Source organism: Thalassophryne amazonica, chromosome 17 (assembly GCF_902500255.1).
Source record: "Thalassophryne amazonica chromosome 17, fThaAma1.1, whole genome shotgun sequence".
Lineage (NCBI taxonomy): Eukaryota > Metazoa > Chordata > Actinopteri > Batrachoidiformes > Batrachoididae > Thalassophryne > Thalassophryne amazonica.
The window spans coordinates 9,139,974-9,167,197 of NC_047119.1; the positions used below are offsets into that span (position 1 = coordinate 9,139,974).

Here is a 27,224-nt window from a genome sequence, read left to right on the forward strand (position 1 = left end):
TGTGTCTTGCAATAGCCTGGGGGGATCCTATAATCAGGACTGTATTATAGTCAAAACAAAACAGTACACCATATTAGTGTTTAATGGTAACCATATGCACGTGATTAAACAATTCCTCAAAATAGTCTATTTAAATATATCCTCTGCATAAAGCATAGAAGCTAAATTTTGAGCTTGAAATTAAATTAAATCAAATTATTCTGTCTGAGGTTGACCTTCATTCATTCTGCCAAGTTGATCCAAAGTTCTTTTATTCACACATTGATGGACAAATACGGGTGTAGTTAACAATTACATGATGGGAGTGTAGAGTGTAGTGTCTTAGACCTGACTGCAGACTATACTGATCTTGTTAAGGAGTATTTTATACCCTGGCAAGACAGATTTTTATTGGAAAAAAAAGTCATGGTGACTTTTTAACACTTTTTGTCATGGTGACACAATGATACTAGTCATGGCCGACTAATATCTTTGCCAGCATCACACACTGGAATGAAAGGTAATTCAGTGAGTATGCAACTACAGCTATAGCATACAGCACAACCACTATCCACAATAAAGTAACAATAACACAAAGAACGGGTACATGTACTACTGAGTACTGTGTTATTAATGATTGATTCTATCCATTTGTTTTTACAACTATTCAAGTTTTGTTGTGGTACAACTTTATGAAATTAGATGATTTACAGAACAACCATTTCTTTTATATTTAGTGGTGAGAAATCACAATGGGGTGCAAAAAATATGAAAATAAATGATGATTTATCATAGCAAGATAGCAAACACCGGTCTTACCTTCCACTTCTTCTTCATCACAAATGTGTTTGACAAAAGATGCCCCTCTGTCCAACACTGCTTCATCCTCCATTCTGCAAGACAAGTGGACAATAATATTGACTATGGATAACCAAATTGGACAACATGTAATCATACATTTTTACAGGATAATTACATTACACAACCAATCAATCACCCCCTCCCAGACACACACACATTTTATTTATATATATATATATATATATATATATATATATATATATATATATATATATATATATATATATATATATATATATATATACTATTAATCAATTAATCTAACATTTCTGTATTTATTAGTCTATTGATTATTTTCTGATTACTGGATTATCCTTTCATTAATTTAACAGTAAATCATGAGTTCTACCTATAACTCAACTTTGCATGAAAATATGTTGTCATAAAAAAATTATTATTTAGAGGTAAACAAATTGAATCCCCAACATATTCAGCACATAGTGTGTCCAGAAACAACAAGACAGCCATAGGGGGATCACTAAATCATATTTTCATTATCAATTCATCTGTTGATTAATTTGTTGATTAACCTATTTGTTGTTTGGTGATGACATCCTCAAATTTCTTGTTTTATCCACAACCCAAATATATTCAGTTTACTGTCAAAGAGGAATAAAGAAATCAGAAAATATTTACATTTAAGAAGTTGAAATCAGAGCATTTGAATATCTAAAAACAAAGAAAACTCACTAATTAGGTGATTAATTTAATAAAATATTAATTTATTAACTATTGCAGCTCTAAATGTATAGTTTATTTAACAACAAAATTAAAAAAAAAAACTCAACCAAATAATGCATTAACATTTATTTAATATAAGGAGTAAAACTTTCATTCTTCAAGTTAGTAAATCATAGAACATCATCACTCAAAGACCATCTTTGTGCCCAACTGAGAAAAATTTGGGTCATCATAAAACACAAACTTAATAATCACTTCTATTCATTTTATTGAGTGACACACACACTCAGTCACAGCCAAATATTAGTCTAATGAACAATTTCTATCTTGTTTTGGTAAAAAAAAAAAAAACAAGATGACACATGATGTGATTATTTACTTAAAAAAAACAATCCATATTAACTCTGAATATTAAACGTATTAAGCAGAGTGATTTTGATCATTCAAAGTGATACTGCAAAACCAGATACTGTAAACTTGGAAGGCTTGAAAAATTCCTTTTTCTGAGTCACATGCAATTTTAAGACCAGAATTTTCTCTATCTTTTCCAGTGGTACCGTGGGTGTGCTCATGTTTGCTGCACACCATCTGGGTTTCATGGTTTCTAAGATCCCAAGAATGTCAGAGCCTCCAGTCGACGCAATCTAACTTTCCTCTGATTGGTTTAAACTTTCTGGAAAGTTGGGAGAAGGAATGTGGCCCATCAAGTATTGCACACTCTAGCCCAATCCAGGCCCATATGTATGCATGCACGTCTTATACTCTATTAAACTCACTACTACCATTTAAATGTGGATTTAGAAGAATCACAACTTTTTTATGGGCAAGCCTATAGTTGTATTTTTTTTTAATTATTATTATTAAATGAAGTTAATCTAAACCACTGGTTTGCAATCCTGAACCCACTGACCCCAAACTTGCATGTTTTCATCTCCCCCTGAACTGTCAGCAGTTCTTTGACTCATTCAGGTGTGCTCAGCCAATCAAGGACTACCAGGCACCTAACTAAGCCAATCAGCTGTTAGTAAAACAGAGAGAGAAAACATGCAGGTTAGTGCTCTCTGAATGCCAGTAATGGAAACCGCCAGCCTAAACAACAACCCATGTCTGTGGCTCTATACCACCAAAATGCTCCTCAGATCAAGTCCGGTCTGGATGCATGCATTGGTGCTATGTAGTACTGCATCCACCACTCCACAGAAATGCCCTGGGCCCTGACTGGCAACCGCCCAGGCAGACCTGGATTCCATCCCTAACTCCTAAAATATTTCTGTAGCCCACATATGATACATTTTGGCTCCAGCTCTGACATGAGTAGATGATAAAAATATATGCTGGACAGACACTCGTTGAAAGTTAGCCCTATCACACCTAGAATTGAACCCTGGGCTATATATATATATATATATATATATATAGTAGTCTATCTCCTATAGATTCATTGACAGGCTACTTCACATTTCCAAACATAGGTCAAGTGTTCAAGTGTGGGAGTATATGCTGCTGCCACATGTTGCCATATTCACCACAACACAATGTAATGGTAAGTACAAAGTGTGATCCCACCAGCAGAGAAGAGACCAGATGATTTGAGTCCAAAATTCTTTAGTAACAATATCAGGAACCAGTCCGAGGTCATTATCAGGAGATCAGTCCAAACAGGTCTTTCAACAGGAGGCAACAGAACATTTATCCAAAAACAGGCAAGGTTCAGGAACAAGTGGTTTTCATACCAACCAATTAGTCCAAAGCAAAAACAACAGAAAAATCTGGAACAAAGGATGTCAACAAAGGTATGTAACAGAAGATCAGTCATATGAAATGTGACAAGAAATGCTCGAAACATGTGGAAAACACTCCACTATCCAGCAAAAAAAGAGGAAGACACTAATACTGTACAGTTAGGACAATTAGAGTCAGTTGTCAAATTATTGTGTAAATATGCATGATGAGACCGTGCATAAAGAAGACACAAAAGGGAGCCAGAGACCTGAGAGAGAGACATGTAGAGTAATAACAGAGAGTAACGTGGAGATCAAACCAAAACTTGACCCATGACACACTTAACTGTGCTGAGTCCTGCACAGTAATCACCCAGGCAAGCAACCGAATCATCTCCAAATCAAAAAAGTAACCATGTATCTGGAAGGTGAAATGTAGGCATCGGCTTGGCCTTCTCCCTCCAAAACATAGGTACCATAGGTATCTTGGTATTGCCACTGTCTGCTTCAGCCATGTTTTTACATCAAGCTGTAATTGCCAGGGCTTCTCAAGGACCAACTCATCAAGAATTTCAACAGACAAACTGAAAGCTTCCATTAGCAAGCAAACAGGCTGTTGGGTGTCAGCAAGTGCCAGTTTGGGGTCTGAGAGCAGTGTACACAAATTCCTAAATAAACAGTTAGGAAGACAACTTGCTCCTCTGATTGCATATCAAACTCATCTAAATTTCCCCTGTGGATCTCTTATTTGTCCTGCAGAAAGATAGAGGTATTAACACTGACAACAGAGCTGAGATCAAATGATGAGGTACGGCCTGGTTACACACCAAATTCACTAGCAATACCAATACAATGATTAGCCTCTGTACTTAACTTTTGTTGCCTTTTGTTGTTTCCAAAAAAAGGAGGTCAAATTTTCCACACAGCATTGTCATTTCTTTGGGAGTAATCTGTTCTGCTATCCCTCCAGGACAGATTGTGTAACAAAGTACATCCAACTTCAGGGACAAGATTTGGCATACATTTTGATGTTAAGGACTTAAGACTTCACCAGGGTCATTTTATTCAGCAGCACCACCAACGTCTGCTCGACCTTGGGGGAGTTGCACGGTTTATTTATTTATTTATTTGGGTTTTTTGAGTGGTTACATGTCAAAGTTTTTTAAAATGCAAAGAAGCAAGACACCCGTGTCACCTCTGAAGGAGTTACAGTCTTCTGTGGATGTGACCAGAAAAGCATATATCTTACAACTCTGCATGTTTCTCCACCAGTTAAAGAAATAGGTGGATTAGAAAAGAGATGGATTATCAGACAAGAAAACAGGTCCCATCTAGGCTCCAGTCTTGCTTGTCCCTTCTGGCAAATTGTTGCTGAAACTTCATGTCTTCTTCAATTCTCTCTTGATTGTGATATTTCAACAATATTGCAGTGACTTAGGGGCAAAATTACAAAAAAGAAAAAATGTGACGGCCCAGAGACTTATGGATCTTACTTTGTGTATCACACCTCGCTTTGGACTTTGCTGTTTTCCAGCATTTACTGCTGCAGGTAACTGAACATGGCAACAGCGGGTGGGCGATGGTGATGTTGTGCATGCAGCAGGTCACGTAACACAGTGAAGACGCTTTCTGAAAAATTCAGACCACACAGGTGAGTGAGGGGAGCTCTGATTGCAGGTTTGCTGCAGGCTGCTTGCAGAGCAGTTAGTCTGTGCAAACAGGGCGACCACCATGACGTACAGATTTGTGGGATACAAGTAAAGCACAGAGACGTTTGCATTGCTGTATGAACTGAACATCACACTCAGTAGGCTGTCATGTAACAGACAAGTATTTCCATATCTTGTGTGTTTCCAAACATTTGCCAGATAAGATCATATGACATTCATTGCAAATACTGCAAGTGACTAAATCAATCTTTGCATTTCAAACTGTGTTACTGTCACTGCCCACATACTTCCACACCTCATTTACATCTGTGTGGATGTTAAGCAAAATATCCAGCAGATGGTACTGCAGTAACTCTTGAAAGTGTCTGACCACATCAAATGTGGCGACGATCAAATAAGTCATAATAACAATAATTTCTACCACAAAATAAAAAACAAAGTGCATTGCATTCATTAAACTTCATTAAATACTTCATGCATTCAAAAAGTATCAGACCTTTGGCCACAAAAAATTCAGTTACTCACATGGGGGTCTGAAATTATAATCCACTTCAAACTAGACACTTTGGGACAGCACACACTTCTGCCATTGCTGGAAGCATTTTTGGAAGTCCTCTTTTGGAACAGTGTCATCGCTTTCCACATGATGTCTTCTCGCGACTGAAATAGTCACTTTTAGTGTTGTTTTGATCTTGGGAAACAGCCAGAAAACAAAGGGAGCCATGTCGGGAGAGTAAGGAGCCTGATGACTCACAGGGTTGTTGTGTTTCCCAGGAAAGCCTGAATCAGCTGAGCAGAATAGGCAGGGGCATTGTGAAGACGGAGCTGTCACCTTGCTTAAATTTTCATTGTTACGCAGATGATACCCAGCTTTATCTATCCATGAAGCCAGAGGACACACACCAATTAGCTAAACTGCAGGATTGTCTTACAGACATAAAGACATGGATGACCTCTAATTTCCTGCTTTTAAATTCAGATAAAACTGAAGTTCTGCTCTGTATGCACCACTCTGCATTTAATCTTTAGTGATTGATCTCTGCTCCCCTTCACAGCATGTCTTTTTCCTGATTCTCTCCCTCAGCCCCAACCAGTCCCAGCAGAAGACTGCCCCTCCCTGAGCCTGGTTCTGCTGGAGGTTTCTTCCTGTTAAAAGGGAGTTTTTCCTTCCCACTGTCACCAAGTGCTTGCTCACAGGGGGTTGATTTGACCGTTGGGGTTTTTCCGTAATTATTGTATGGCTTTGCCTTACAATATAAAGCACCTTGAGGCAACTGTTTGTTGTGATTTGGCGCTATTTAAATAAAATTGATTTGATTTGATTTGATTTTCCACCACCCACAAATCCGATCATTTGCAGTACACAGCATCAAGAAAGTGACATCGGACCTCCTGATCATACTTTATTATATATGGGCACTTCTAGTGCATACTCATGATGCACCACCCCATGAGAGGCAAAGAAAATGGTCAGCATGAATGTGACCTTATTGCGCATCTGCTGTGCTTTCTTTAACCACAGTGATATGGGATGTTTCCATTGTGTTGACTGAGATTTGGGTCTTGGGTCATACCCGTAAACCCATGTTTCATCACCAGTGAAGAAAGTATTCAGGAAGTCAGGGTTGCTGTTTGTGCAGTCCAGCATATTCTGTGAGACTTGCAGATACGGTTGCTTCTGCTCCACCGTCAGCAGCTTTGACATGCACAAATCCTCTGTCAAAATGGAATGTATCAAATCTGTGCTCAACCCCACCTCGTCCAAAAGATCTTGGACGGTGACACATCAGTCACCCATATTCTGTCAACCACTTGGTCAATTCGGCTTGTGTATGGCCTACCAGAAAGTGCATCAATCTCCACTGATGTGTGCCCTTTTTTTTAAGTGGCTATACCACTCTTTTATTTTCATTACACCCATGGCATCATCTCCAAAAACCTGTCAAAACTCGTGAATGGTTTCCGCTTGAGTATCACCAAGCCTTTGGCAAAATTTAATGCAATGCCTTTGCTCAAGTTGTTCTGTCATGTTATAGCAAATGAGAATCCAACAGACACTCAGTAAGCGTGTTCAGTCAAAGGCTAATTGCTAGTGACTGATGTGCTCTGCGGGCAAGAAAAAAAAATTCACATGTGCACAAGAAGGTCCCCTACACCTCCCTACCAAGTCACAGCTCACATGCTTCATTTGTTTCCACGGAATAAAATAAGGTTTGACACTACTGAATGGAATGCACCTCACACACACACACACACACACACACACACACACACACACACATATAGAGCCCGACCGATATATGGGCCGGCCAATATTATCGGCCAATATAAGCCCTTTTCAAAATACTCACTATCGGACAAAATTTTGCAGATAGAACGACGATAATTTCTCATAAACAGAACAGTTACTGAAATAATGTTTGTGTCGGCAATGTAAAATGTCCTTGCACCGTTTGTCCAGTAGATGGAGCTCTGACTCCATTCAACTGAGAGTTGCTTACACCCCTGCTTAAATGTGTTCATCACCGGCCCCCGTAGTTCACCGTCACACTGCACTGATCGGCTGACAAAAGCATACAAGTAAGTTTATAAGGATGTTTTTTGTAATAACTTTGCGATTACATTCACCCCACATTTCAGTTCAACTCAGTTTGATTAACTCAGTTTATGTAGTAATGTGTCAGATGTGCTTCACTGCGTCGGTCACGCTTTTTATTAAGCCCACGTTGTGTTGACCTTATTTCTAGCATGAAAAACTTTCATTTACTGCTAAGAGGTTGAAACATTCAGATTCACTGGTCATCCGGAAGGGTTCTGGGAATTACTGCCGTTCGCCATTAACCCTCTGAGGCCGACGCCATTGTATACGACGGCTGGGAACAAGCTTTACTAAATTGTAAATAACTTTTAATGATATGAGATAGAAACTTACTTCTTCTTTTTTTTTTTACTGAAAAGTTAACTCCGCGGACTTTCGATCCACCGTCAGCCATCTTGGTACTCCTCATAGAAGATATGTGATGATGTGCGCAATGTGTGTGTCCAGTCGGAATTGGTTCTCCGTCACATGGTTTTCCAAAATCCAATCGTAGGGCAGATTTACCTCACATGATATGGCAAAGATCGTTTTCAGGAGTAATATCTTACTAGTTGGCCCGTTTGAATAGCCCCTTAACTGCTCCAATTGCATTTCTGCATTTTTTGAACTTGAAAATATAAAGTTATAAAGTTAATCAATATGAGGACAAAGCTTCAGCTTTTAGCTCATACCTTTTTTGTTAAGGGTGCAAAAAGAACATTTTATTCATTTAAAAAAAAATATATCGGCTGATTTATCGGCTATCGGCAAATCAGCCGATTTATCGATTATCAGCATTTTTTTCATCCAAATATCATTATCGGCATCGGTCTAAAAAAATCCATATCGGTTGGGCTCGACACACACACATATGTATGTGTGTGTGTATATATATATATATATATATATATGTATATATATATGTGTGTGTGTGTGTGTGTGTGTGTATGTATATATATATATATATATATGTGTGTGTGTGTGTGTGAGACCCCGATGAGGACGACGAGCATGCAGATGAGCTTCCCTGATACGGTTTCTGACAGTTTGTGCAGAAATTCTTTGGTTATGCAAACCGATTGTTTCAGCAGCTGTCTGAGTGGTTGGTCTCAGACGATCTTGGAGGTAAACATGCTGGATGTGGAGGTCCTGGGCTGGTGTGGTTACACGTGGTCTGCGGTTGTGAGGCTGGTTGGATGTACTGCCAAATTCTCTGAAACGCCTTTGGAGACGGCTTATGGCAGAGAAATGAACATTCATTCATCTCATACAAAATGGGAGCAAAACCAAAAGTGTTGCGTTTATATTTTTGTTGAGTGTATATGTGTATATGTATATTTGAAATGGCCAAAAGTTCAAATTCACAGTCCACCTTTGAGGAAACAAAACTCTTTTCTTTCTCAGGTTTGTTGGAAATGAATAATTAGTGTCCGTCCACTTAGAGCAAGAGATCAATGACTGCTCCACTGACTGCCTGCACATTCAGCCTGGTGTTAAGCGTTAGTTGCACCATGTCAAAATTCAGACAGACGACCAATTGTATGTACACGAAACTGTGCTCTTGAACTTTGCTCAACATCTCAGCAACTGGTTGGTGCATTTCCTTGAAAAGGTTTTTTTTTATAACATTAACACACATTTCTGCTGTGATGTACAACATCATAAAGTAATTTTAGCCATTAAAAAATTAGGAAATTTAACACTAAAAGACTAAAAATTTATTAGACGTGTGCCTATAAAGATAGTGACTTTTAACAGGCCTTACTGGTTATCTCAGGGACTCAGTGGGGGATATGAAACGTGATTATGTTAATGCACAAAGATATATTTTGTAATTACAATCATTTGAAAAGTCTAGATTTAGCAGTAACACAGTGGATTGGGTTGTTTGAACCCTAAAATGAACCCTAAAATGAGTTCAGAAATATGACTCAACAACTCAAGTAGAGCGCTTACAACAGAAACATCAACATATATACTATGTTAAACAGACTTGTGGAATTTCCTCTGTCCTATGAACACCTGAATGAATGAGGAAATAGATGAGCATCTGATGGCTCAAAACATCTGAGAATGCAAATACAAAAGAGCATTCATATGAAACAAGATTCTCCTTTGTAAGTTTCCATACCAAGAGGCAGATTCACACAAGAAAACAGGTACAAGAGAACAAAGAGCCAGTCTCACGTACTGAGACTGCATCGTTTGGAACTGCACATGAACAGTCCCAGAAAATGACCGTTGTGCTGAGATCAGACGTGCAAGTTGAGAAATAAACTCGGCATTTGTGAATAAATGTGTCCAACTCAGCATGAAAAAGTCAGTACAGCAGCTTCAGTGTGACTGGTAATTTCTTTTTACATAAAATGCACTAAATGAAACATTTTCATTTAAACACACTTGTCAATACAAACAAAAAGTAGGAAATGCAGGAAAGCATTCAGCGCTTCCACATATTATAAATAAATGTTTCAGCCTTAATCCAATATGGATGAAAATAATGTTTTCCCACAAAATTCTACACATAATGAAATGTGAAAAAAAACTTTGTTTTTGCCAATTTATTATAAATAAAAAAATCATGTGTACATAAGTATTCACAGCCTTTGCCTTGAAGCTCAAAATTGAGCTCAGGTGATCCTCCTTGAGATGTTTCTACAGCTTAGCTGGAGTCCACCTGGAGTAAATTCAGTTGATTGGACATGATTTAGAAAAACTCACACCTGTCTACATATAAGGTCCCACAGTTGACAGTCAGAGCACAAACCAAGCATGAAGTCAAAGGAATTGTCTGTAGACCTCTGAGACAGGATTGTCTGGAGGCCTTAGTCAGGGAGGTGACCAAGAACCCGATGGTCAGTCTGTCAGAGCTCCAACATTCCTCTGTGGAGAGAGGAGAACCTTCCAGAAGGACAACCATACCAGCAGCAATCCACCAATCTGGCCTGTATGGTAGAGTGGCCAGACGGAAGCCACTCTTTAGTAAAAGGTACACGGCAGCCCACCTGGAGTTTTCCAAAAGGCACCTGAAGGACTCTCAGACCATGAAAAACAAAATTCTCTGGTCTGATTAGACAAAGACTGAGGTATTTGACATGAATGCCAGGTGCCATATTTGGAGGAAACCAGACACCATCAGCATCATGCTGTGGGGATGTTTTTCAGCAGCAAGAACTGGGAGACTAGTCAGGATTGAGGGAAAGATGAATGGAGCAATGTACAAGAGACATCCTGGATGAAAACCTGCTCCAGAGCGCTCTTGACCTCAGACTGGGGCGATGGTTCATCTTTCAGCAGGACAATGACCCTAAGCACACAGCCAAGATATCAAAGGAGTGGCTTCAGGACAACTCTGTGAATGTCCTTGAGTGGCCCAGCCAGAGCCCAGACCTGAATCTGATTGAACATCTCTGGAGAGATCTGAAAATGTCTGTGCACCGACGCTCCCCATCCAACCTGATGGAGCTTGAGAGTTGCTGCAAAGAGGAATGGACCAAACTACCCAAAGATAGGTGCACCAAGCTTGTGGCATCATATTCAAGAAGACTTGAGGGTGCAATTTCTGCCAAAGGTGCATCAATAAAGTACTGAGTAAAGGCTGTGAATATTTATGTGCATGCGACTTCTTCGATCTGTTTAGCTGTTATATAAAACAAATAATGAATGTTTTTACATTCTTTCAATGGAACGAACATTTAATTTGGTTTCACCTCATAAAATAGTCTTTTTTTTCTTCTTTTTTTTCTTCAAAGTGCCAAAAGTAAAAGTATTCATTATGCAGAATGGCCCATTTCATCTATATTATAATAGCCAAGTGGCCTCTGTGTGTGCACGTGTGTATGGCTTTGATCACGTAGAAACTGGGGAGAGCTGACATTTGCCATTTGGTATGTTTATGTATTTTGGTTCAAGGATGAACACTGGGAAAATGGAAAATTGATAGGACTAATATTTTTGAAGAAACTACGGATATTAGCTAAGAACACTGAATAATGGACGTTGGTAAATACATTCTGGACGCACACACCATTCCAGCAGGGGGCGGTAAATCATCTATATATTAAAAGTGTGCATGTGTGCGTTTATGTAGTAAGTTCAATGTAAGTACATAATATAACTGTAAATACATGTATGACACAAGAAAGTGAAAACATTTATCACCATTGTGGTCTGTTTAAAAATTAAATGACAAAATAGAAGTCATAATAATAATAATAATAATAATAATAATCATGTGTATATGATATCAAGAACCTAAGCAATTTATAAATACATTAAGACAGTGAATTAACATTAAAAATTATGTAATTAACAAGAAATAAAAGGGTTGGGTTCTTCTAAAAACTGTTGAGGTCTAAGGTTCTAAAAACATTCCAGACTCACACGCCATTCCAATTTATTATAGAAACTTTACACAATTTATTACCACCCTTGAAAAATGTCAGCTACCTATTTCACATAGAAACACTACCCAATCTAGAGCCCGTGGATCCCCACGGGCAACACACTAGTAGTAATATATATTCCTAGATTTTAGCTACTGATGGGTTAATGTGTTCCTAACATTAATGTTGCAGCTGGGAACTGTAGATGTATTTTTAACAAAAACACACACACATGAATATAAATAAAGCCTGTCTGATATAATACTAATCGAAAGTGATCCAAAGTGTGAATGAACACGGAAATATAACTCGAACCTGTCAAAAAGTGCCTCTTGAAGAGGGAAACCATATACAAGTCGCACTGGAGTATAAATCGCATGGTCTCCCAAATTAGTTAAAAAATCAAAAAAATACCATGACATACTGTGGAAAATACGGGAGGCTCTTTCAGCTTTTCTCTTTTATGGATAAATATCCGATCCATATCGGATCTCCTATGGCGATCTTGAGCCCATGGTTTTTTGTTTGTTTGTTTATTACTACTTGTTACTTATACTCTATACTATACTGCTCTTCCTCAGGCGGTAGCGAGTGAAGTCACACCACTGTAAACTCACCCCAGCCCAGGTGAAGTCACCCCACTCCAGCCATCCATGTTTACTTTTAAATAATTAAGAATGATTAGTTTAAAGTTATGGACCTGCCAGTGTGATGTATAGAACTGGGCAGTGCTCCCTGCTTCTCCCATCACTGGGCTTTTTACCTGACAATTACATTCCACGACCTGAAAACATCATCTCACTAACAGAAGTTGAGTAAGAACAATGTATTATACCACTGGTGTGTATAAACAATTTATTACATGAACATATCAGAATTGAAATATTGTGTTATTAGAGTGGGGTGACTTCACCTGGACTGGGGTGACCTCACCTGGGGCAAGTTCACAGTGGGGTGACTTCACCTAGACTGGGGTGACCTTACCTGGGACGAGTTCGCAGTGGGGTGACTTCACCTAGACTGGGGTGACCTCACTATGGGCGAGTTCGCAGTGGGGTGACTTCACCTGGACTGGGGTGACCTCACCAGGAGCGAGTTTGCAGTGGGGTGACTTCACCTAGATTGGGGTGACGTCACCTGGGACGGGTTCGCAGTGGGGTGACTTCACCTAGACTGTGGTGACCTCACCATGGGTGAGTTCGCAGTGGGGTGACTTCACCTGGACTGGAGTGACCTCACCAGGGGTGAGTTCGCAGTGGGGTGACTTCACCTGGACTGGAGTGACCTCACCAGGGGCGAGTTTGCAGTGGAATGACTTCACCTGGACTGGGGTGACCTCACCTGGGATGAGTTCACAGTGGGGTGACTTCACCTAGACTGGGGTGACCTCACCTGGGGCGAGTTTGCACTGGGATGACTTCACCTGGGGCAAGTTTGCACTGGGAAGACTTCACCTGGGGCGAGTTCACAGTGGGGTGACTTCACCTGGACTGGGGTGACTTCATCTGGGGTGAGTTCGCAGTGGGGTGACTTCACCTAGACTGGGGTGACCTCACCTGGGGCGATTTTGCACTGGGATGACTTCACCTGGGGCAAGTTTGCACTGGGATGACTTCACCTGGGGCGAGTTCACCGTGGGGTGACTTCACCTGGACTGGGGTGACTTCACCTGGTGCGAGTTCACAGTCGGGTGACTTCACCTGGGGTGAGTTCGCAGTGGGGTGACTTCACTATGAAACTCCACATTACAACTCCACATTAAATGGGGAATGGGCACAGGTGGTCTTGAACCATTAACCTTTTATTTTGGAAGCCAGTGCAACAACCCCCTTATGCTGCCTCTTAATGATATAACACTTATATAACTTATTTATGATTAAGGTGTTTTAATCTGATTCCAACACATAATTAAAGCTGTCAGGTCAATTTAGGGGCATAAAAACTGCACTATTTACCTCCAAGATGCAGCGGAGTAGAAAATAGTATCTCAATTTTGTACTTGAAGACAGTACGTGAGTAAACTTTTCGCCACTGTTTGTCGTGCACTTAGCTGTGGAAGCGCACAGGAGGATAAATTGTCCATAAAATCTGCGTGCGTCGGCATCTTGTGTCATCGCGCAATGTGGACGCACATGTTGGCGAACGTTCAAAGCGGATCTTCGGGGTGTCGGCTTATAGTCCACATGGATTTAATCATAAAGTGGCACGAGAGAAACCACTCTGCCGCTCGGCCTCGCTCCGTGCGTCTCTCTAATTGATAGCGACAGCTTGTTGGAAAAGTAGATTACAGACAGCTGACAGCGCCGTGGTTCCTCCAGGGTTCCTCAGTAGCACCAGTTTCAAACATTTCAAAGCAGTCTGATCTGATCTGGAGCCCACAAAGCTTCACTGTGCCACCAAAAGCACATTTACGCACAAACACCTGGAGGAGGAACGGCACCGTCAAGCCAGCGGTCAGACTTCCACAGACAAAAAGAGCACTTACTTTCCTTTGTCGGAACTCATGGTGCCAAACTTGGCCTTCAGAAACGCGCGGCTCGGCTCCGGTTTGTGATCGTTTTGTTGACGTTTCCACAAATGTGGCTCCGAGTAGCAGAGAGATCTCGCTCGAATAATTTCTCCCAATCTAATAATGTGTCAGTCGATCCTCAGAAGGCGCTGGAGTTCCTCGGTAACATCTTGGAGAACTTTGTCGTTTTGTATCTGTGTGGAAGAACGCGGAGACTCGGAGCGCAGCGTGGCTTTTTCCATATTTAAAGCGCCATCCCTCCTCCCGAGTGACGCCACCGCAGGGACAGGAGGGGTGGAGGAGCAGGCGGAGGAGGAGGAGGAGGAGGAGGAGGACACCACTGCGCTCGTCTATCTCACACACGCGCGCGCACTTTCTCACTTTGTCACTTCTTGTTCAGCGGTTCAGTCAATTCATCAAATTGTGTGCGTGGCGGCGCAAACCAGGGCGCACATCCATTCCTAATAATAAGACTGCGCATTCATCTTGGACGTTTTGGACTGACACACGCAACAAAATATTGAATTTTAGCGACTTAAAATTATGAGCAGTGCTGTTTTTGCCCCACTCTTTTTGTGCATTATGGTGCCATGTGAAAAATCAGAAGCACCTTAAGTCGTTTCTATAAAATCCGGTGAAAATCATCACCTCAACATTCAAAAAAATTAGTGAATGAACTGTTGTTATGTGACTAGCGCCATCTTTTGGTCGAGATGTTTGACTGGGAGCATAAGCAAAGGCAATCTGACGTGGATGTGTGGAAACCAGGGGCGGATTACTGCATGGGTTTGGTTGGGCTGAAGCCCAGGGACCTCAAGTCACATGGGACCCAAAATTTTATCCCTATAAAATAATAGCATTCACACAAAAAAACACATTAATATGATTAATTATATTGATTGATGATTCATGATGATTGGCATTTATGGATCTACAGATGAATGCTGTTCAATGACCAGTTGTAGCCTCCCCTGCCCCCATCCCTGCCCATCCCTCATTTATTGGTTTATTTATTTATATTTGTTGATTTTTAAATCAGAAGTTCTTTATTCATCCCGGTAGGAAACTACTTCTTGTTGCAGTAACTCTAATTAAGAATAGATCTCAAACTAGAAATAGAATAGAAATGTAAAGAATTATAATAAAGAGAATAATGAGGGAAACAAAGACATGGTAAATGGACTGCATTTATATTGCGCTTTTCCATCTGCATCAGACGCTCAAAGCGCTTTACAATGATGCCTCACATTCACCCATTCACACAGACACACTCACACCCCGATGTCAGGGTGCTGGCCAAGCAAGGGGCCCACTACACACCGGAGCAACTTGGGGATTAAGGATCTTGCCCAAGGGCCCTTAGTGATTTTCCGGTCAGGCTGGGGTTTGAACCGAGGACCATCTGGTCTCAAGCCCAACGCTTATCCACTAGACCATCACCTGCCCTACATATTATATTTAAAAAGCCCCCATATGACTTCATATTCAAGTCCAACAGTAACTATGGGTTTGTCTTGTGATATTAAGCTACTGTAAGTGAGTATAAATGACTTCGATATTAATCTTCAAGGTCAGCCACGGTCAAATCCAATGGCAGATTTTGAAAGCCCACATATGACTTCATATTCATATCTAGTATTAACTATGAGTAACTCACATATGATTCAGCCTTCAAAAACTTAGCGCGTCCTCAAACTGGTGTTGTAGCGCCCCCAGCGTTTTCTCATCATTTGGTGTGCTTTGCTATGCCAGTGTGACTAAAAATGGATTATTACCTTGTCAAACACGTTCAACCAGGAACCAGAGGCTGGAGAAACTGAGAAAGAGAAGGACGACATTCCAACATTCAGAACGACTGATGGAGAACGTCCTCTGGCTGTATAGTTTTTCTGTTGTTTTGTCTGCATGTTTTCTCAAGAATCTCCAAATTTGCAAAGTTGTGGATGTAAATTTGCATACACCTTGATTAAAAACCTTTGAAATAATTTTTTCCAACTGTCGATATTATTGTTTTTTTTAAATGTAAGTTAAAAACTTAAAGATTTTTTTAAAGACTGTCATCCAAGGGAAATAAAGGCTCAGCCTTCATCCTGGTGGTCAACTGTAAACGTTTGTCTCTCTTTTTTATGGAGATGTTAGAAGAATCTGAGTTAGAGGGATCCAGAATTGTGCTTGGGAAACCTTAGTTCTTTGGACTTTTTTTCCTGCTTTTAAAAGCAAGAAGGCAGCAGTTCTACAGTGAGGGCCTTGCAGTTAAAGGTCTCCTGTTTAACTCCCACTTATGCCAGTTTGTCATTCAGAAGTCTTGCAAGTGATTCAGTCTATTTATGTAATCTTCTAGTATTTAAAGAGATATTCATCTTAGTGTGTTGAAACTGTGGACCCCAAAAAATTTGATCATGAAAAAAATTCAAATAACTCTATTGTGTATAACAGTTATCCATAAAAAAAAATATTTCCATGGAAATTAAGTAGACATTCTAATTGACTTAACACACATATTGTTTCAGAAAATTAATGAAATGAAAATGGAATATGTACAGTGGGGGGAACTGAGTTTGAACGTTTTAAGTCAATGTGTATATTATCCTTTTGTCATGGGTCACATTTTGGCATTTGGGTCTATTCTCTGTGTTGTTTTATTTCTGCTGTTATTCTCTACATTATTCTGTCTCAGGCATATCTATATATTAAAAGCCAAGTGGCCTCTGTGTATGTGTGTGCGTGTTTGAGCACAGAGAAACTGGGGAGAGCTGACATTTACTGTTTGGTATTCTTATGTAGTGAAAGAATTTGAGAAATTGGGGATAATGGGTAACAACAGTGAACAATGGACATTGATATCAACATTAATCAGTCCCTGGTAACTAGACAAGCTCTGAATAAAGGAAATATCTCAACCTTGTCCATCAACTAAATGTGCCAAATAATAAATACAATTATTCACAAAACTTTCTCATTTTAATTTCCTACACTTTCAGTTAAAATGATTGTAGAAACTTTGCATAATGTATTACCACCCTTAAAAAACTTCAGCTACCTATTTTATAAACACTACCCATGGATCCCTACTGGCAACGCACAAGTTATTTATACCTGTGGACCATTGTTCTCTATCCTCTGAGTTCAGTTCTCTCTCCCTCTCTCTGGTCTCTGGCTCCCTCTAGTGTCCTCTTTCTGCATTGCCCTACCTTGTGTTTTCAATCAATTTAAATTTTTCAACTTATTTTCATTTATATAGCACCAAATCACAACAAAGTTGCCTCACACAAGTAAGGTCTAAGCTTACCAACCCCCAGAGCAAGCACACAGGCGACAGTGGTAAGGGAAAACTCCCACTGATTTTTTAAGGTAGAAACCTCAAGTAGACCAGACTCAAAGGGGCGACCCTCTGCTTGGGCCATGCTACCGACACAACTTACAAAACGATTTTTCAGGAAATTTTGCCGGTGCACAGGACAGGAGGGTTGCAGAAACAGACACCACACCCATCTCTGGATGGAACCGCACCTCAAACAGAGAGGAAAAAAAAACAGAAAAAACAGAAAAAAGCAGCATTTTCAACCAATTGGAGACCTCTAATGCTGGACTGCGGTAAACCAGAAAATAGAACATTGCAGTTGTCCAATCTAGAAGAGACAAACATTTGAATCAGGGTCTCAGCATCAGCCATAGACAGGATGGGATAAATCTTCAATATATTTTGTAGGTGGAAGAAAGCAGATCTTGTAATATCTTTAATGTGGTGGCCAAAGGACAACATAGGATCAAAAATTACCCCAAGGTTCCTCACTTTGTCAGTGTGATGTATGACACAAGAGCCTAGGCTAAGTGTTAGCTGATAAAATTGATTGAACCATCATTTCAGTCTTATCAGATTTTTAAAATTAGGAAGTTGCTAGACATCCAGCTTTTCACTGATGCAAGGCAATCTTCTAAGGATTTTATGTGGATGAGATTACCAGCAGTTATCGGCATGTATAACTGAGTATCATCAGCATAGCAATGACAGGTAATCCCAAAACGCTGCAATATGTGCCCAAGGGGTGCTATATAAAGGGAGAAAAGTAGGGGATCTAAGACAGACACCTGTGGAATCCCAAATTTCATGTTACTGAGGTTAGAGGTAGTGTTATTGTACAAAACACAGTGAGAACGACTGGTCAGGTATGGCATCAACCATGCAAGGGCACTCCCAGTAATCCCAAAATGATTCCCCAGCCTATTGAGTAGAATACCGTGATCTACGGTATTACATGCACCACTAAGATCTAACGTAGTGGTGTCCAAAATCCATTGCAAACAAAGGGATTTCTACAGCTGTCTGCAGTTGTCATAATTTCCCACCAGCATTTTAGTGTCTCCTAATTTGTTACCTTTGCTGGATTGTTCAGCATTTTTCCATGTACTTCTATTGTCCCTTGTGTTCCTTGTTACTGCTATGCTGTTACAGACTTTTGCTGCCATCCAATGTTCCTGCCCCCCCTCCCATTTTCAGATCAATTGCCTGGTATGAAAACTTTTTGTCAACAAACTGTTGGAAGGAGACTAGTGAGGGAAGCCGTGGAGACACCCAGATAACTCTGAAGGAGTTATGGTTTCTGTGGTTGTGGATGGACAAATTGTTGTTTGATGCATCACTTTTTAAACAGTTTTGTAATGAAGTGATATCGAGGAGGATTTTCTTTAAAAGAACATATGAAATTTTAGTTTGCTCTGACGCACATGGGGAAACCTGAGCCTAGATTTGATCAGCTTTCCTGTTCTTCTCCACTCCAACATGCAGCTATAAATGCACCTTTCCCACTTTCTCCACTCACATCCACAGAAGCCCATCACGGGTGCCTTGGTGGCTTCCCTCGGTATAGTCTCCTTCCAGCATGGTCACTCAACATTTGAGAACTGAACTGACACAGATTTACCATTTACTGTTTAAAAATCCTTGAAGTAAATGAAGTCCAAGACATATTCAGTGACTTAGAAATGTTTGTGTCTTCATCCCCTGACTTGTCTCAAGAAAACTCACTGTAAAAGTGATGATTTGGTCCTGGGCCCGTATCAGCGAAGCAACTCAAAGTCCTGTCAAAGAGCTCCTAACTTAGCCTAAAATTTTCTGGGAAGTAATCTTAGCCTAAGAGAGATCCAAGAGGTGTCTGAGAGCAAGTCTGAGCAAGGAGGGGACAGAAACTGCTGTCTTTGTAAAGAGGCGGCTTTGACCCCGTTGCTAGGCATGACGCAGTCCTCTAAGAGCTGTGATTGGTTGTTGCAGAAAAGGGAGGACAAATAAAAAAACAAATGCATTCTGCCCTCCTAGTCATGAATGGACAGTGAACTCAACCGATCATATAACCTGAACTGCATTAAGACATGTAATCGTGAGGATAACTTTGTTATGATGATTAAACCCAGCAAAAGTAAATGAATTGTTCCACAGCTTGAAAACATTTGAACGTACCTCATTCACATGCTGATTATCTATATATTAAAAGCGTGTGTGTGTGTGAGTTTAATTAGTACGTTCATTGTGAGTACATAATATAATTGTAAATACATTAAAACTGCATGCATGACACAAGAAAATGAAAATAGTTATTTCCATTGTGGTCCATTTAAAATCAAATGACAAAATAGAAGTAATAATAAAATAAAATAATATTAATAATATAGACGATAATAATAATAATAATAATAATAATAATAATAATAATAATAATAATAATAATATTAACAGTGTGTGTATATGATAATAAGAACCTCAACAATTTATAAATACATTAAGACAGTAAATCAACATAAAATAATTATGTAAATCAAGCCGGTAGCATGTTACTGAATCATTGTCATCCTACATACAGAGAGTATCTCTGCTTCCTCTCTGTCATTTCTACCATCTTCTCTGCTTAAGACACTCTTAAGTTCCTCCTCTTACTCAGTTTGGCACCTTAAGAGCTCTCTTAAGGTTTAAGGTGCTTTGCAGACAACTTTCATCTTATCAAGGGAAAATTCTAAGAAATGTCTAAGAATTCAAGGAAATCTAAGATTTTTCTTAGAATGACGTCACTCGGAGCTGTTTTTAGCCTTCAGCTGCTTCGTAGATACAGGCCCTGGCATTTAGAATGAAGTGGCCTCGCCATAAACGTTTTGTGGAATGTGTTGCAGGCCTTAAATGCAGTAATGGATGCATATTGTTGGCAGTTTCCTCGCTTGCGAGGATAGTGGGAAGGCCTTTTTTTTAAGTTTATTTTCTACAAGGCCTCTGGTGGCTGAAAAGTACGATGCGGGATGCACAAGACCTGTTACACTTGGGGCAAATGAACACTTGAGTAGGCTGGGCTTGTGCTGCTGCCCGCTCTTTCTGTCTTTGATGTTTCTGGCGTGAGGCCTCACTTCTTCCTGCCTCAAACTTCAGGCTTGCGGATTTGATGCTGGAACGCCAGCTGAGTCTATCTGTAGCTAGATGCTGCCATGACTGATGCTGAATGCCTGCAAGGGAGAGCTGTTTCTTCAGCTGGTCCTTATAGCGCTTTTTGGGGGCCCCTTGGTTTCGTCTCCCTTCCTTGAGCTCGCCAAAGAGAATTAATTTCCGCATGCATGTTATCATCCATCCTGGCTATGTGACCTGCCCAACGAAGCTGTTGTTTGAGTATAATAGACTCCATGCTGGGCAATTTGGCTCTGGTAAAGATGTCCTCATTTGAGACGTAGTCCTGCCACTTGATCCCGAAGATGTTTCGGAGACAACGCTGATGAAAGCGTTCCAGTAATCTGATCTGCTGGCGATACAGAACCCAGGTTTCAGCTCCATACAGGAGGGTAGGGACCACAATGGCTCTGTAGACCTGCACTTTTGTGGAATGGCGCAGTGCATGATTCTGCCAGACTTTCTTTGAGAGTCGACCAAAAGAACTGCTGGCCTTGGCAAGGCGACTGTCTAGGTCCTTGGCAACAGATGCGTCGTTTGAGATAACACTACCGAGATACGTGAAGTGCTCTACTGCATTCAGGTTGGTACCCTCGATGTTGATTTGGGGTGGGGTATATGCTGTATGGGGGACCGGTTGATATAGCACTTCTGTCTTTCTCAGGCTGATGGTGAGGCCGAAGGCTCTTGCTGCTTCAGCAAAACAGTTGACAATGTGCTGCAAGGCTTGCTCTGTATGGGCGACAAGGGCGCAGTCATCTGCGAAGAGCAGCTCCATGATTAGCAATTCTGTGATCTTAGTGTGGGACAGAAGGCGCCGCAAGTTAAACAGACCTCCGTCGTTTCTGAAGCGGATATAGATGCCGTCTGTCAAGTCTTCTTTGGCCTCACGAAGCATCATGCTGAAGAAGATGGAGAACAGAGTGGGCGCGAGGATGCAACCTTGTTTGACGCCATTTGAGATGGGGAAGCTGCCGGACAGAGTCCCATTGTACTTCACTTGTCCCATCTGGCCTTCATGCAGCTGGCGGATGATGGTGAGGAGCTTTGGAGGGCAGCCAAGGCGTGCAGGAATCTTCCACAAACCCTCACGACTGACGGTGTCAAAAGCCTTGGTTAGGTCTATGAAGGCTGTATAAAGGGCCATGTTCTGTTCTCTGCACTTCTCCTGGATCTGTCTCAGGACGAAGATCATGTCAGTGGTTCCCCTGTTGGCCCGAAATCCGCACTGACTCTCAGGAGTATTTTCATGCGCTATGGTGGGGTAAGCCTGTTGAGCAGCACTCGAGCCAAAATCTTACCTGCTATTGAAAGGAGAGTGATGCCTCGGTAATTAGAACAGTCTGACTTGTCGCCCTTCTTCTTGTACAGGGAGACAATGACCGCATCCCGAAGGTCATGTGGAACCATTTCCTTTTCCCAGCAACTGGAGAAGAGAATCTGAAGGACTGCCTCACCTCCATTTGGTACACCTCTGCTGGGATGCCATCTATGCCAGGAGACTTCCCTGGATTCAGCTGCGTGGTAGCCTTTCGGATCTCTTCAAGTGTTGGGGGGTCATCAAGTTCCCATTTCACCTCCACCTGGGGAATCTTCTCGATTGATGACTCTTGTACAGTGCGCTTGTCACTGAAGAGGTTTTCAAAGTGTTCTGACCAACGCTGCATAATGGTTTCCTTGTCCGTCAGAAGGGTGGAGCCGTCTGAGGAGCGCAGGGGTGCTTGCACTTGATGTACTGGCCCATGGATGGTCTTAAGGGCTTCATAAAAGGAGCGCATGTCTCCGGCATCAGCATGTTGTTGTGTCTTCTCCGCAAAAGCTAGCCACCAGTCGTTCTGCAGTATGCGGAGCTTGCTTTGCAGTGTGGAGCAGGCATTTCTGTAAGCTGTCTTGGCAGAGTGGTCATTAGGTTTAGCTAAAAGAGTCTTGTGGCATGCACGTTTCTTTTCTAGTAGTTCCTGGATCTGTGCATCAGACTCATCAAACCAGTCTTTATTTTTCCTGGCTGAGAAGCCCACTACTTCTGCTGCCGTCTCCTGAAGGATGGTCTTTAATCTCATCCACTGTTGTTCAGGGTCGTCAGGCAGGCCTTCTTCTCCACCCAGTCTCTCCTCTAGTTTGGCCTGGAACTCCATTTTTGTGTCTATGTCTTGTAGCTTGTGGACTTGTAGCTTCTTAAACTGTGGGCCTTTCTTCTTAGGAGGGGGCTTGAAAGTGAAAGCAATCTTGGAACGGACCAAGCGATGATCCGTATAGCAATCCGCGCTAGGCATCACCCTGGTATGTAGTACGTCTCGTCTATCACGCTGTCGCGTCAGAATGTAGTCCAGAAGGTGCCAGTGTTTGGAGCGTGGGTGTCTCCAGGTTGCTTTGAATCTCTCTTTCTGTTGGAACAGGCTGTTGGTGATCGTCAAGTCATGTGCAGAGCAGAACTCCAGCAGCAGGCGGCCATTGTCGTTACAGTTGCCTATGCCATGTTTCCCTAGCATGTCCTTCCATACATCAGAGTTGCGGCCCACTCTGGCGTTGAAATCTCCCATGATGAGGAGCTTGTCCTGGGTGTCGACGCGCTGTAGAATGTTGTGCAGATCGCTATAGATAGCCTCCTTAACTCCGATGTCGGCCTGCATGGTTGGGGCATACACACTAACAATAGTGGCAAAATCCTTGTTGTTGATGGGGAGCTGGAGTGACATGAGTCGGTCAGACTGTCCAACTGGCAAACTGTGTAACTTATGTGCTATGGCGCACTTAATTATGAACCCGAGTCGACGATCTTCTTTAGCCTTCCCTGACCAGAACAGTGTGTAGCCTGTGCCTTCCTCAGTGAGTGACCCTTGGTCTGCAAAGCGCACCTCGCTGAGTGCAGCAATGTCTGTGTCAAGCCTTGCTAGCTCTTTGGCAACTAAGGCTGAGCGTCTTCGAGGACGATCGCTATTGTCTGAGTCCATCATTGTGGGTACATTCCAGCAAGCAATTTTCAGGTTCTTTGTTTTTCTTTTCGCACCACGTGTAGTGATGCCCGTTGGCAGCGGTGAGCCAACCAGGTCTAGTGAGAGAAGCCATTTTTAGACCACCTTTTCTAGGTCTGTCTCCATGTGGAGCAAGCAGGGCTATCCCTAAACAGGGCTGCTTGATCACCCAGGGCCCTGCTGGATGATGCTGTTGTCTCGGGTCAGCAATCAAACGACCATAGCTCCTGAGCTGCCTGCATGCAGGATTGAGACTGCAGCTCCCAGTGCCATCATGCACCTGCTGTTTTCGCCTCTTCCCATCGCTGCAGGGCTTTCCTTCCCGCCTGCGCTCGTTGCTTAAAGTGGGGATCAGCTTGCGCACACCAATTCCACTCTTTAGGCAAGGTGGCACTCCACAGTGGCACAGACAAGCTGAGACGGCTGTGGCAACCACCAGGCTGTAGGTTTTACATCAGAGTGACCTTCTCCAAGCCTCTGGCTAAAGAACCTTCCTCGGAGGCACGGGGGCAGTAACCCAGGCTGGGGGTTTAACATCAGGGTTTTCCTTCCCCTAGGTGGACCGCCTTAACAGGGCTAATGAGTCCCATCTACCAACTGCTATAACCCAGTCAGCTGGGAGGCTCGTGATGGTGGGAGCGCCTAGATCCCGTATAGGTCATGGACCTACCACTGCCATACTTGAATAAACAATATCTGTATTGTAAAACAACAACAACAAAAACACAAAGCCAACCTAATCAAAACCAAAGTGAGTGCAGCTCCAGGAAAACCTACCTGAAACAATCTAAAACTGACTGAAAATAAATCTGACTCAATCTAAACCGAAAACAATTCATCTAGCGCAACGTAACTATAGCTTGTAAGCTAACAAATGGAATATCAAATCAAATCAAATTTATTTATTTATTTATATAGCGCCAAGTCACAACAAACAGTCGCCCCAAGGCGCTTTATATTGTAAGGCAAGAGCCATACAACAATTACAGAAAAACCCCAACGGTCAAAACGACCCCCCCTGTGAGCAAGCACTTGGCGACAGTGGGAAGGAAAAACTCCCTTTTAACAGGAAGAAACCTCCAGCAGAACCAGGCTCAGGGAGGGGCAGTCTTCTGCTGGGACTGGTTGGGGCTGAGGGAATATAAAGCTAACCAAATCTAAATGCATTTAAAACAATCACAGTCGAAACCTTTATCACTATGAAAACAGATAAGTGTGTATAAAGCTAACTGAATCTGAAAGTAACTGAAAAACAGGTAACTGAACATAAATTAATGCAAAGATGTGCAAATTGTTAAATGAATATAAAGCTACCAATCTAAAATGTACTTAAAATAACACTATCTGAATCTAAAAATGTATTTATTACTATGAACGGAGTTAAGTGTATATAAAGCTAACTGAACATAAATTCATGCAAAGCTATGTGAATAGCTAAATTAATATAAAGCTAGCAATCTAAAATTTACTTAAAATAACACTATATAAATCTAAAAATGTATTTATCACTATGAAAACAGTTAAATGTATATAAAGCTAACTGAAAAACAGCTAACTGAACATATAAATTCATGCAAAGCTATGCAAAGAGAGAGTTAGAGAAGTAGAAAAAAATCATACTTACTCCACACCATGATACAATAACTATGTATGTATATATATATATATATATATATATATATATATATATATATATATATATATATATATATATATATATATATATATATATATATATATATATATATATGCAGGGGAAGGGGGAGATATCCATTCATAAATCCATAAATCCATTTAGTGACATCATATGTATGCTCTAATTAACCTGTATTAATGTAATGTATGATTGAATATATCAGAGCAGTAATTAATCAGTGCGTGTGAACGTGCGCATTGACTCACATGTGCATTATTTCCACCAGCTGATCACTGATCCACAATGTGAATTCTGTCTTCCAGAACAGCTCTTTATATCATCATTTTGATTCATCTACCTGTTGCCACATGTACAGAAGGATGCATATTAACAAATTAAATAAAGTTAACTCTCACCGCCCCCCCAAAAAAGTCTCTTGGGTCCATACTGTCTGCAGTAAAATAAAAGTCAGTGTCAGAATCACTGCAGTATTTTTTATTTTTTCCATTTTTAAATGATTTATTTATTTGTATTTTGTATATTGTCCTAACGTTTTTCTGATTTGGGGTTGTAAATTAATATTCGACGATATCACGCTTCTCTGTGGAGTCAGTTTAAAGGTGCTGAAACAGCTACATCTTGTATTGCACAACATCCCCCTGCACGTCAGTCAGGTGTGAATATTAAAGTGTGAGTGTGAAGTGGGTGTGCTGAGTTTACCATCTCACCGCAACGTCCCTTAATAAATAAAAGTTTTTGTTAATAGGCTACAATGATTATTAGGTCATATTTAACAATGAAGAAACACTTCCAAGAACACACGTGTGTGTGTGTGTGTGTGTGTGTGTGTGTGTGTGTGTGTGTGTGTGTGTGTGTGTGTGAGAGAGAGAGAGAGAGAGAGAGAGAGAGCAAACGTTTTATACTTCCAACTAGAAGCACTCAGAGAGTGCAAACCTCCGCCAAGGTCATGGGGTCACTGACGCCATAACATCTACACGCCGTGGAATCATTGAACCTAAAAAAGTCTAACAATGATGTTTGCTCAGTAGTAAAAAAAATTTCATCTGCTGTGACTGGATAGCATGTATCCTTAGCACTTGGCATCACAGTTTATTGCAACTTGCACCTTTCCCAGAAGCTACTGTCATCTGAGCACTGATATTGATATTACATGTGCTTATAGACAAAAACAAATAAGAGACCAAATTGAATTTATTATTCAACTAAACTACAAATATATGAATTTTTTAACATTTATGAAACACTTCTCTAAACAATTCAGTGTTACAACCAAAACTATGATACATACACTTTTCTTTCCTTTATATTTGACATCCTTGACCATGAAAACATACCACTAGAACTTGGAATCACTTTTATGTCTTTATTAGTTCAAAAGTTATTGTATAAAAACGATTTTTCGGTAATGGCGGTTTTCTTCTGGATCTAGCTCCACAACATTTGAAGCTACATCAAATCTGATGACACCTTACTGAATCAGTACAGATTCAGCTACAATTGGGTGTTAGTTGTGCATCTCTAGCTTCATTTGTCACCTCACACTGACACATTTTCTATTTTCCCACTATTTTTGTATATTCTGGATCACCAGATCCGGAATCCGGATCCGATCATCACCAAACTTTGTTGTTTGATAGAACATTTGACTATGTTACACCCTAATTTTTTTCAAGCCTTTCTGCCTTGTTTTTGTGGAGTTAGAAACTAGAATGTCCAAATTCCCCCTATCCTGCAATGGTGAATAATCCTTTAAAAAATTCCTGGATCCGGATCATGATCCGGATCACCAC

At 41.0% G+C, this 27,224-nt stretch overlaps 1 protein-coding gene across 1 annotated transcript in view; it reads right to left on the reverse strand.

Annotated features, from left to right (window-relative positions):
- The window catches only part of LOC117529027 (electrogenic sodium bicarbonate cotransporter 1-like), a 112,423-nt gene extending 97,791 nt beyond the window's left edge, over window positions 1-14,632 (reverse strand). Inside the window, exons 1-2 of the mRNA XM_034191717.1 lie at window positions 14,361-14,632; window positions 799-872 (exon numbers count right to left, since the gene is read on the reverse strand). Of these exons, the coding sequence (XP_034047608.1) occupies window positions 799-872; window positions 14,361-14,380 (94 nt within the window). The 5' untranslated portion in view covers window positions 14,381-14,632. The remainder of the gene's footprint in view (window positions 1-798; window positions 873-14,360) is intronic.
- Between the last annotated feature and the right edge of the window lie 12,592 nt (window positions 14,633-27,224).